Source organism: Dipteris shenzhenensis, chromosome 30 (assembly GCF_047967505.1).
Source record: "Dipteris shenzhenensis isolate YYH24624 ecotype China chromosome 30, Dip_SZ_1.0, whole genome shotgun sequence".
Lineage (NCBI taxonomy): Eukaryota > Viridiplantae > Streptophyta > Polypodiopsida > Gleicheniales > Dipteridaceae > Dipteris > Dipteris shenzhenensis.
The window spans coordinates 48,852,827-48,863,047 of record NC_141625.1 but is presented as its reverse complement, the minus strand read 5'-3'; the positions used below and the strand labels follow the sequence as shown (position 1 = coordinate 48,863,047).

Genomic DNA, 10,221 nt, shown 5'->3' with positions numbered 1-10,221 from the left:
AATTTAGTACGTAGGTGCTCATGATCTTTCACTCAACCATTGTGAAGCCATCTCATGTATCTCGTCTCTCAATGGAGATCATCTTGGTGGTAAGGGATGATCCATATAGTACTGCCACTCCTCTTGATCCTTTAACACCGCCTATCTCCTAGTGGGTCTCATCCTGGTATGCACTGACTATCGACAAAGGGCTCTTTGGACTCTTGTGTGTCGTTGTGTAAAAAGCTATATCTCCATCTGTGTAAGACTCAAAAAAATTCCCTGGATCAAACCATGAAGTATCGTTGCAATTCTTAACACTACAACTTAGGGTCTTAGTGCTTTGAATCTCATAGACCCCACCCAATATGTGGGGGGCCACCAGATGCTCATTGGGGACTTATCAAGACTTGCCCCTCCTCCACCTATAAGATCCGTTGTTGTATGAGGGTACACCTCTCCTCCACCTATAAAGTGTAAGGTCCTTATTTAAGTAGATCTATGGGTGAGAACACAAGATTGATTGTCTATGCAGTGTCACAAGGGGGGCTTGGGCATCTTTGAACCAAATGATGAGAGGTTGATCTCCTTTGGGATCCCATCCTATGCGATAGGCCCCCTTACTCCCATGCTCTTGAACTCCTAGGGTGGAAGTCATGAAGTCGATCACGTTTTCCATGGGAGCGGTAGCTATGCTAGGGATGCCACATACTCTGAAATTGAGTGCCTTATTGGACCTCTGCTGCTCCTATTACAAAATGGTGGGCCTACGCATGCTCTTGAAACATCCACCCACCTGGTAGTCTTTGCAATAGCTGACTGCATGGTGGCCATTTATGCCTCAACTGCTTGGCCGTTGCATGGGACTACCACTGCAGCTACCACCTGATTACAGAGCTATGATCCCTCCTAGATCAAGCTATGGATGAGATGGTCCTACTTTGTCTCTCATGTGTGAAGGTTGTGTATACAAATGAACATGGTCTTAGGAGTCTGATGGGATTGTGTGACCATAAAGTGGGTAGGGGTATGGTGTGAATGGGGGTTGATCCGCTTATTCACATCTTTGATCATGAATTGTTTTTGTTACTTCTCCTCCTTATTGAGTTTCTCTTTCTCCTTATCCCATTTATCTCCTTTTGCCATTTGCCTTTCTTTCTTCTTCTTCTTCTTCTTTTTGTGTGTGGCAGAATATATTTTTCCTTGCTGAGATTTATGCAAGGAGGGAGGGTGTACAACCCTTCATGCCTTCCATTGGTTGAGTGGGAATGACCTGATGAGCTAGTGGATTGAAGGGGGACATTAAAACATGGTAATCCCCATAGACCTATGTTTTTGGAGCATTTTTTCTAAGTAGATTTGGTACCCCTTCTAGAATTCAGCCTCAATATCTTGGGGTGATATTTGACCTAAGTTTTGGCACCCTTTTCTATGACTCAAATTTTTGAATTTTGTTGGCTTCTTAGTATTGATTCATAGCAAACCTAGTGCCCTTTTGTTTAGCAATGTTTTTCTTTACTTTTTGTTTGCATGTCATTTGTGTGTGTAGGCCAATATGTAGTAATATCAACAATTGATATGTAGGTCCCTTTTGCTGATCTAGGGCCTAGGGACAATCACAATTTGTGGTGCATCAGTTGGTGATCTATTGGAGTTCAATGGGGAACCCAAGGTGCTTGGGTATCAAGTCACATTAGGGCCTACGAGGGCACATCAGGGCATGAGTGTTGGAGCAAGGCCCTAGGGCCTAGGCAAGGGTAGAGCAAGTCATATTCACCTTGATGAAGGCCTGAGGCTAGGAAAAAGAGGGCAGGGAGCTAGGCTTGGATGGTAGGGAGCTAGAAGGTGTGGCGGGTGGACTAGGTGATGGTGATTGAATTGCATAGAGCTACACAATAAGGGGGGAGAGAGAGAGAGAGAGGGAGAGAGAGAGAGAGAGAGATGATTGAAACAAAAAGTGCTCTTCTATTACTAATCCCAAAATGGTTTCAAATTCAATAGCCCTTGGTTGCACTTGACACACAAGAGTAGGTTGCAGGGAGGAACTTAACTTCTAGGACTCCCGAACCTTATATGTGTAACTCCCCTACTAACATTCATGTTGGGTACTACCATAGCATTTACAATAATTTGCACCACCTATCAAAAGTGCAAGTACCATTAGTTTGTATTTGTCCTAACTGATAGGATTTGCCCTTGCAAATCCTTTGTGTAGAGCCATCGACAACATCCTTGGTCCAATGGGTTGACTCATCGTAGGGTCCTAGCTTCCTCTCCTCCTTAGTTTTTGCTACACCCACTATGGACCTCTAAAAATCGAGGTCCTTCAATGACTCACTTCATCACGTAGCATGACTTGACTTGTCTTCTAGCATTGCTTATGGACTCGGCATTCTGAACACGATGTTGATGGGTAGGTTTGAGTTGCTCCTACTATAGCAAACCAGTAGCTTGCTTCATTCACTCTTCAATCAAGAGCTTCGTCCCCTCACTTTGTCCTTTGGTCTAAGAGCTCTCCTTCCACCATAGTTGAATCCAAGAGTCTATTTTTTAGGTTTAACATTAGCCCTAGCTCTACTTTGAGCCACGTCGTTATGGCTCTAATCTCTTTGTGGTCCGATCATGAATCATTTGCTAATCCTAGAAAGAAGCACGTTCCAACAATAAAAAACATAGGTTCTATAATTATCAAGGATTTATAACCCATCTTTTATCCAAGAGTACAAAATCCAACTCTGTCAATAGTAATAGTCCAACACTTTGCAAGTGGATTATTTTAGATGCTAGTGTTTTCTTAGCTACCCTTTGTTTCTAGGTTTTTGCATCTTATGTGTGCATGTGATGATACCTTGGTGGTGTCTTCTTGTGATTATTTATATTATTTTGGATTTTTGGTCTATTTGTATGATTATAAGTGATCATTAGCCATTCCTCTTTGCATATTTGTTAGATACTATCCTAAATCTTGTAGTATTGGAAGGTGGTACTATGTTTGGCCATCTTCATTTCCTGCAAGGTGCTATTGGTAGACCTTCTCCCCAACTAGAGTCAAAAGGGGATCATGGGGAGTATGATCAATATGGGGATATAGCTACTTGGAGATAAGCAATACATTATACATATGGTGGAAGATCATAGATATTGCCATCATTGTGGTTCTTGTTTGTCATTATTATTAAAGATGGACTATGTGAATGGGGCAATGTTATCAATAAATCATCCTATTTCTAGAATGGATTTTAGTAGAGATGAGTTACTTCTTTGATTAATCATGTTTCCCTTGTGTTTGCATTTGTCTTTTGGTTTATTTGGGATTGCCAAAGATTATCTGAGTTGAGAGTGTGAGAGGGTTGTGGATGTATCGAGTGTTTGGTAAGGTTGTAGTTGAGTGGAGGGCTACATTGTTTGTATACTTATTATTCCATGGGTTACATAGCCCATGAGGGTCTCAATTCCACATATAAGAGACTACCATGGATGCTCACTCGATGGAAAGGGTTCCACACTTGAATTTATTAGCACATGCATGTGACTTGTCTCTATCTTTCTATGTTTAAATTGTGTTTATTCATTTGCTAAGATGTTTATTGTTAGCACATATGGCATACACTTGTCATGAATCTTACGAATTTGCATAGTCCATTTGCTCTTGCACCAGTGCCTACATGGGTGGTATTTGTCTTAATTTGGGCACTATGGCACATTCTTTGTGGGGTTTTTTTAATAAGTCCCTACCCATATGTTTGCTAGTGAGTGAAGTGGCATATGTTTGCCAGTGAGTGAAGTGAGGAGTTTGGTCTGCCAAAGTGATTTTTAGGCAATCACTGTGTGGATACCATGCTTTGTAGTGAGTGAGTGAGGTAATGTTTTGTAGTGATGTGAGCATGTTGGTATGATTATATGCTATGGTTTGGATGGTTTCTATGGCTATTTATTCTCATGAGGTTCCCAATCTGCCTTAATGTATTACTTATACCGATGCACTCACTTACAAGAAGCCATGCACATTGCAACACTTACACTTGCAAGATGGAGCCATGCACTTACAGCTGATATACTTGCACTCACATGAGAGAGGCCATGCACTTTGGCTCGAGGCAATGATGCTTGTATTCCAATTATGATTTCTTAATGGTCTTTTCCTATTGAGGTGATGTGGCATTGATCAAGTTAGTTTGGTGATCATGCAATTGTGTGTAAAGGGTCGAGTGAGCCAATTTCTATGATGGCTTGGTAATGACATAGATGGTTATGGTCTTCATGTTAATTATTGGAGTTATAGCTATCACTTGTTGTATTGAATGACATAAAGTTGTAAAGGATGTTGTGTTGGCCATTTTTGGTTTTTGGGTCACTGCAATTCGAGTTACCAATGTGAAGTTATGAAGTTTTCCATTTCTATGATTTTGTGTGACTATGGTTACCTTAGGTTAGCAACATTCGCTAGGTTGGTCAAGATTACCCTAGATTATAAGCCAAGGCACCACGTGTTTTGTTCTATATTAGAGGTGATGCAATCTATTGCCATAGTTGGCAACTTTGACTAGGGCCAATCTTCTAAAAACATATAGGTGGTGCCTTGGCATTGTGAAGTCCAATGAGTAAGCTACATTAGAGGTCTCGTGGCTTGTTGGAAGGGTCACCTTTCCTTGATCTTGGCACCCATACAAGGTCTCAATGCATACAAAAGGGGCCAGAAACTAGTAGAAGTCAATCAAAAGAAGCCATGGCAGGCAATCTAACTCTTCCTTAAAAAGAAGGACCTACACAACGATTCTTTTCCCACTCGAATGTATGATGTTTTATTGTTTCAAGATTTCCTTCTCTGAGCAAGTTGTTGTGCGCTACAATCTTTCATTCTCATGTTTCCATAAGGTAGCTGCTAGTCATTGTAGTTTGTATTGAGCCAAAGTGCTATCAGAGGTGTAGCGAATATAGCGAGCCATATATTAGACATGTTATTCTATGTAGTTGTTTGGGTTCAAAGGTGCATTGTGCCAAATTTTGGTTATGTACTCATCATGTTGTCTTAGATTTTGTGAGTGATTATTAAGTGGTGAGCCTAAGTGGATGCTAGTGTGAAGAACCATTGAAAGGTTGAAGCTTGTGGAAGGAAATTAGCTTAGTAGTTGGCTATAGCTAAAGGCAATCCATCGACTTGGAGGGCGATGATTTGAGAGATAACAAGTCCAAATCAATTTATTGTTTTGGTGTCGATGAGTACACAAAATTGAACACTATGAACATCTTTTGCAAAGAGTTGGTTGTTTCTATCAAATTTGATTCTATTTCTGTGGAACACACAGTTGCAAGATGGAATATGAATAAAAATTGATGTATTACTTATGCACAATGTTTTTGATATATTATTCATTGCTGTTTGGATCACACATTCAATTGGTAGAGTGTGTGTACCATGAGGACTACTGCCGTGTGATGCACTTGCTTAGCCATGCATCATACAGGTTTTTACATTGTTTCTTAGTGCATTGTCTGAAACTAATCTATACTATATATATATAATTGACATTGTTCTCTCTCTCTCTCTCTCTCTCTCTCTCTCTCTCTCTCTCCTTCCTTCACAAAGCTCCCAAAAATGAGGTTAAAAAAAAACGAAGAAATGGAAGTGTGCGGCTTCGATGTGGCGGTTAATATGTGCACAAGGACCAGAGCAGAGAAGGGAGCCATGCACCTGGCGCATGGTTGCACGCCACATGCCACATGTCAAAATTTGACCACTAATCAAGATACTCTTCTCTGCCACGTAAACTAAAAGTCTATAAGCTATCACCACGTGCCAAGTGAGAGCAAAATGAAGAAGCTCACTAACGAGAGTCATGGTTCGAGGTGAGGGCTAGGTCGAATGTAATTATGAAGCTGTGATGTTGCCATGACATGTCATCCAACTTCCGTTGGTAAGTGTTCGAGCTCAGCTCCTCGCAGAATCTCTGTATGGAAAATGCGCGATTGCTTGCCCGCTCGGCGTAGCACAATCGCCCGCTGCAACGTGCTCTTGGGCTCTCTGCACCAGCGTTGTTTGCATCTGGCAGAGGAGCTTCTCAAAGGCCCGGCTGTCGCTCAACTTTCATTGGAGCCAGAGAATGGAGAGCAGCATAGACCGACGCCCATTTCTCACCATTCAGCTGGAAGCATCAAGTCCGAGTTTAAGAACCGGAAAAGGCGCTTTGATTCCTTGGCATTGCTCCTAAAGATTTGCGGCAGAGAGAAGGATTTGCTTGAAGGCAGACGTGTCCATTCTTACATCAGCAGGTTGAAATATAATCGCAATACGTTTTTAGGGAACTGTCTTGTTGAAATGTATGCAAGTTGTGGCAGCCTTGAGGAAGCACAAGCCGTGTTTGACAATATACGTGCGCTCAATTTGTACTCATGGAACATACTTATGAAAGCGTATGTCAAATGCGGGAGTAGCAAGTTGGCGCTGGACGTTTTCACCCACATGCAGCTGAAGGGCTTCAAGCCAGGCCAGGTCACTTTTATTTGTGCACTTGATGCATGCGCTAGCTTAACAGATTTAGCAGAGGGTCTCCACGTTCATGCTGCCATTGTTGACTCTGGCTTTGAGGACGACGTAGTGGTTGGAACTGCCCTTTTAAAAATGTATGGCAAATGTGGAAATCTGCATGAGGCAAGAAATGTGTTTGGCCAAATGCTCAAGCAAGATGTGGTCGCTTGGAGTGCCATGATTGCCGTATGCAATCAGAATGGGCATGCCAGGGAGGCTCTGGAATATTACCATCAGATGCAGCTTGCCAACGTCATGCCAGATCAAGTTGCCTTTGTCTGTGCTCTTGATGCATGCGGCAGCCTGGAAGCCTTAGAACAGGGGCAGCAAATCCATGCTGATGTTCTTGAAAATGGGTATGAGTCTTACATCCCTGTTGGGACTGCCCTTGTTAATATGTATGGCAAGTGTGGGAGTATTTACAGCGCTAGGGGTGTGTTTGGTGGAATGCCTCAGCGGAATACCATCTCTTGGGGTTCCATGGTTGCAGTCTGTGTCCAGAATGGGCATGACAAGGAGGCCCTGGACTACTTCCACCAGATGCAGCTTTTTGGATTCCCTGCTGACCTAGCCACGTTTGTCTGTGCGCTGGACGCATGTGCCAACTTGGCAGCCCTAGAAGAGGGCAGGAAGATTCACGCTGTCATTCACGCTGTCATTGTAGACAGCAGATACAAAGGTGAAATCGTTGTGGGGACTGCCCTCATCAAGTTGTATGGCAGGTGTGGGAGTCTGGACGATGCAAGGAATTTGTTTGGCAAGATGCACCAGCGAGATATTGTCTCTTGGAGTGCCATCATTGCAGCATGCGTCCATAATGGGCATGCAGAGGATGCCTTGGACTATTTTCAACAGATGCAGTTTGCCTGCATGAAACCCGACCAGACTGCCTTTGTCTGTGCGGTCGATGCTTCTGCTAGCTTGGCAGCTCTAGAGGAGGGGCAAGAGATTCATGCTGCCATTGTAAGTTATGGATATGAGGGGGACACCACTGTGGGCACCGCCCTAGTCACCATGTATGGGAAGTGTGGCAGTCTGGAGAATGCTAGGAGTGTGTTTGACAGGATGCCTCTCCGGAATGTGGTCAGCTGGAGTGCAATGATCACAGCATGTGCTCAGAATGGGAATGGCAAGGAGGCCCTGGACCATTTTCATCAGATGCTGCTTGATGGAGTCAGGCCAAATGAAGTCACCTTCCGCAGCATTCTCACTGCATGTAGCCGTACTGGACATGTAGATGATGGCAGGTGCTACTTTGCCTCCATGAGTCAAGACCATGGATTAACACACACAGTGGAGCATTATGTTTGTATGATTGATGTTCTTGGTCGTGCGGGACACTTGGATGATGCAGAGAGGTTGATTGACAGTGTGTCATTCGAGAAAAAGGCGATCTTATGGTCATGCCTTCTTGGTGCCTGCTGCAAACATGGTGATGTGGACCGTGGAGCTCGAGCTGCAAGTAATATCTTTCAGCTAGATCCAGACAATGCAGCACCATACATCACACTTTCAAATATCTATGCCACAGCTGGCCGGCAGGAGGATGTGCTAAAAATGAGAGAAGCATTGAAGAACAGTGGTTTGAAGGCACTGCCACTGGTATATTGAGGAGGACAAGGTGGTTCATGGATTATTGCTGGAGACTCAGGTTATGCAGCTGATGACTCAGGTTATATGCCTGATGCAGTTAGCACTCCTGAATCCAGGCGAGGATCTGCTCTCGTCGGCTTGCTGTTGTCTGGTCTCACCTCCGCTTTGGACATCTGTGCTCACTACGAAGAGTGTCCCTATATGACCTGACTATCACAAGGCCACAAAGTATGTCTCGCACATCATCCCTCGAGTCATCTTCAAAAGGAATGCCAACAATACTGATAAGAGTTTTCCAGCGTGTGGGAGCATATGATGAGTAATGGACAGACCAGCCCCATATCATGGGCATCCTCAGCCCATGGCATGCTGCCTGTGTGGCAGTGGGAGCTTTGGACAGCATACAAGGCTGATCTAAGGTTCCAGCAGCCCTTGAGACAACCTGCGTAGGTGGCAGAACAGGAGCAGATCCACAGAGCAAAGTGGCAGAACAGGCACCAATGTCTTGCAGCAAACTCCAGCAGTGTTCAGAGCAGGTTAGAGGGCTTTTATAGTCTCAGATCTGGCCAGGATCTGGTCTGTTAACTCACAGACCAGGCCAGTTTGTTTAAAGGGAGTTACAGACTAGTCTGTAAAATGGCCGTTATAGAGCAGTCCTTTCAGGCTATATAAAGGCAATCTGGAGCATCAGTCAGTAGCACTTCAGCATACAGTTGGATCCTACAGCAGAGCTTCAGACCTCCACAGTGTAGTGAGGATTACAGTAAGAGTGCTCCGGTATTCCCTAGAGTTATGGAGAAGATCTTTTCCTCTCTTCACTCCTCTAAAGAAAGTCCTAGCCTTCACTAATAGTTGTAGCACTCTTTTCATATATATATATAAAATGTATATAAATAGAAGAAATACGCTATGGCAGGGGGCAGTCTTACCCAGTGAGGCTTTTTGCACCATCATCACTCACATGCATATGCTACACATGTGATTCAGTTCAGTACAAGTGAGTTTATGATGTCACTAAGAGAGAGATTATGAGAGAGTAGTTTAGCTTACATACCTGTTACATTGATATCTGAGCGTCCAAATTCTTTCCTGAGCGTGTGAGGTTCAGGTTAAGAAGGATCATCCAGCATATTGTATGACACGCTCTGGCAAATCGACCATGAGCAATGAGATGCCTTCCAACTCCAGCCAGGTCGATGATCTGGTTGTCCACACCAGGTGGGCTCCATCCAAAAGCACCCACATGCCATCTGCCTTGTTGGCCATGATATGATGCAAGCCATGATACAGATGCAAGCACAACCATCAGAGACCCTCATCACTCGGGTATTTTAGGTTCAGGATGCAAGAGAAGAATGGGACCTCACAAAGAAGACATGGGATTGGGCTGCCAAGATGCCAAACAGAGTTTGGGAATGTTCCTGGATTCATCTAGGTATATGCCAAGATGCCAAAAAGAATGCGAGTGTGAGGTTAGGGAGGCGAAAGGACGGGATCAAACTCAAATCCTGTTCTGAGCAAACCAAAGGTATCGGTGACTCTAGAGACAAATTAACAGCTCTTTCAGTCGTCTTTCTTGGGAAACTCTATTTCAAAGGTATGACTGGTATAACCCACCTTTTGATTCTGGTTGCAAGTTTCAAAGCTACTTCTTTTGGTCCCCTTTAAGGATTAATAAGAAGTGTACTCTTGCTTCTATGCATGTTTAAGGTGAAGTTGTCACTTGGTGGCATAAGTGGAGGGCAGATCAATCTAATGTAGAGCTAGAAACAGCCAGATATATGTTCCTGAGTACTTCAAAGGCATCAAGACTTCATGTCTTTCACCTCAGTGCTTGGACCATTTGGAGACCCAGTTCTTCAAGCTATCCCAGGACCCCAGCGAGTTGGTGAACCATTTTGTAAATTGGTGCACACAGGTGGCCATCTAGTTGCAGCAGGATAAACGAGACCAAACCATGAAGCTTCTCCATGGCCTATGTGCTAATGTTTAGTGTTATGTTTGTAGTTTTAGGCCAAAAGACCACGATACTGCCTATGAGCTTGTGCAGGTTTTTGAGCTCATGAGCAAGGGTTAAGGACCCAAGGTTGCCCTCAGCAAGAAATACCAGGATTCCGTGTTTC

At 43.8% G+C, this 10,221-nt stretch overlaps 1 protein-coding gene across 1 annotated transcript; it reads left to right on the top strand.

The window, feature by feature from the left end:
- Positions 1 to 5,843: 5,843 nt before the first annotated feature.
- Positions 5,844 to 9,013, top strand: LOC147882252 (pentatricopeptide repeat-containing protein At1g03540-like). Its single transcript, XM_087401180.1, has one exon. The coding sequence runs from the start codon at positions 5,870 to 5,872 to the stop codon at positions 8,114 to 8,116; it is 2,247 nt and encodes a 748-aa protein (XP_087257306.1). The 5' UTR covers positions 5,844 to 5,869; the 3' UTR covers positions 8,117 to 9,013.
- Positions 9,014 to 10,221: the final 1,208 nt, after the last annotated feature.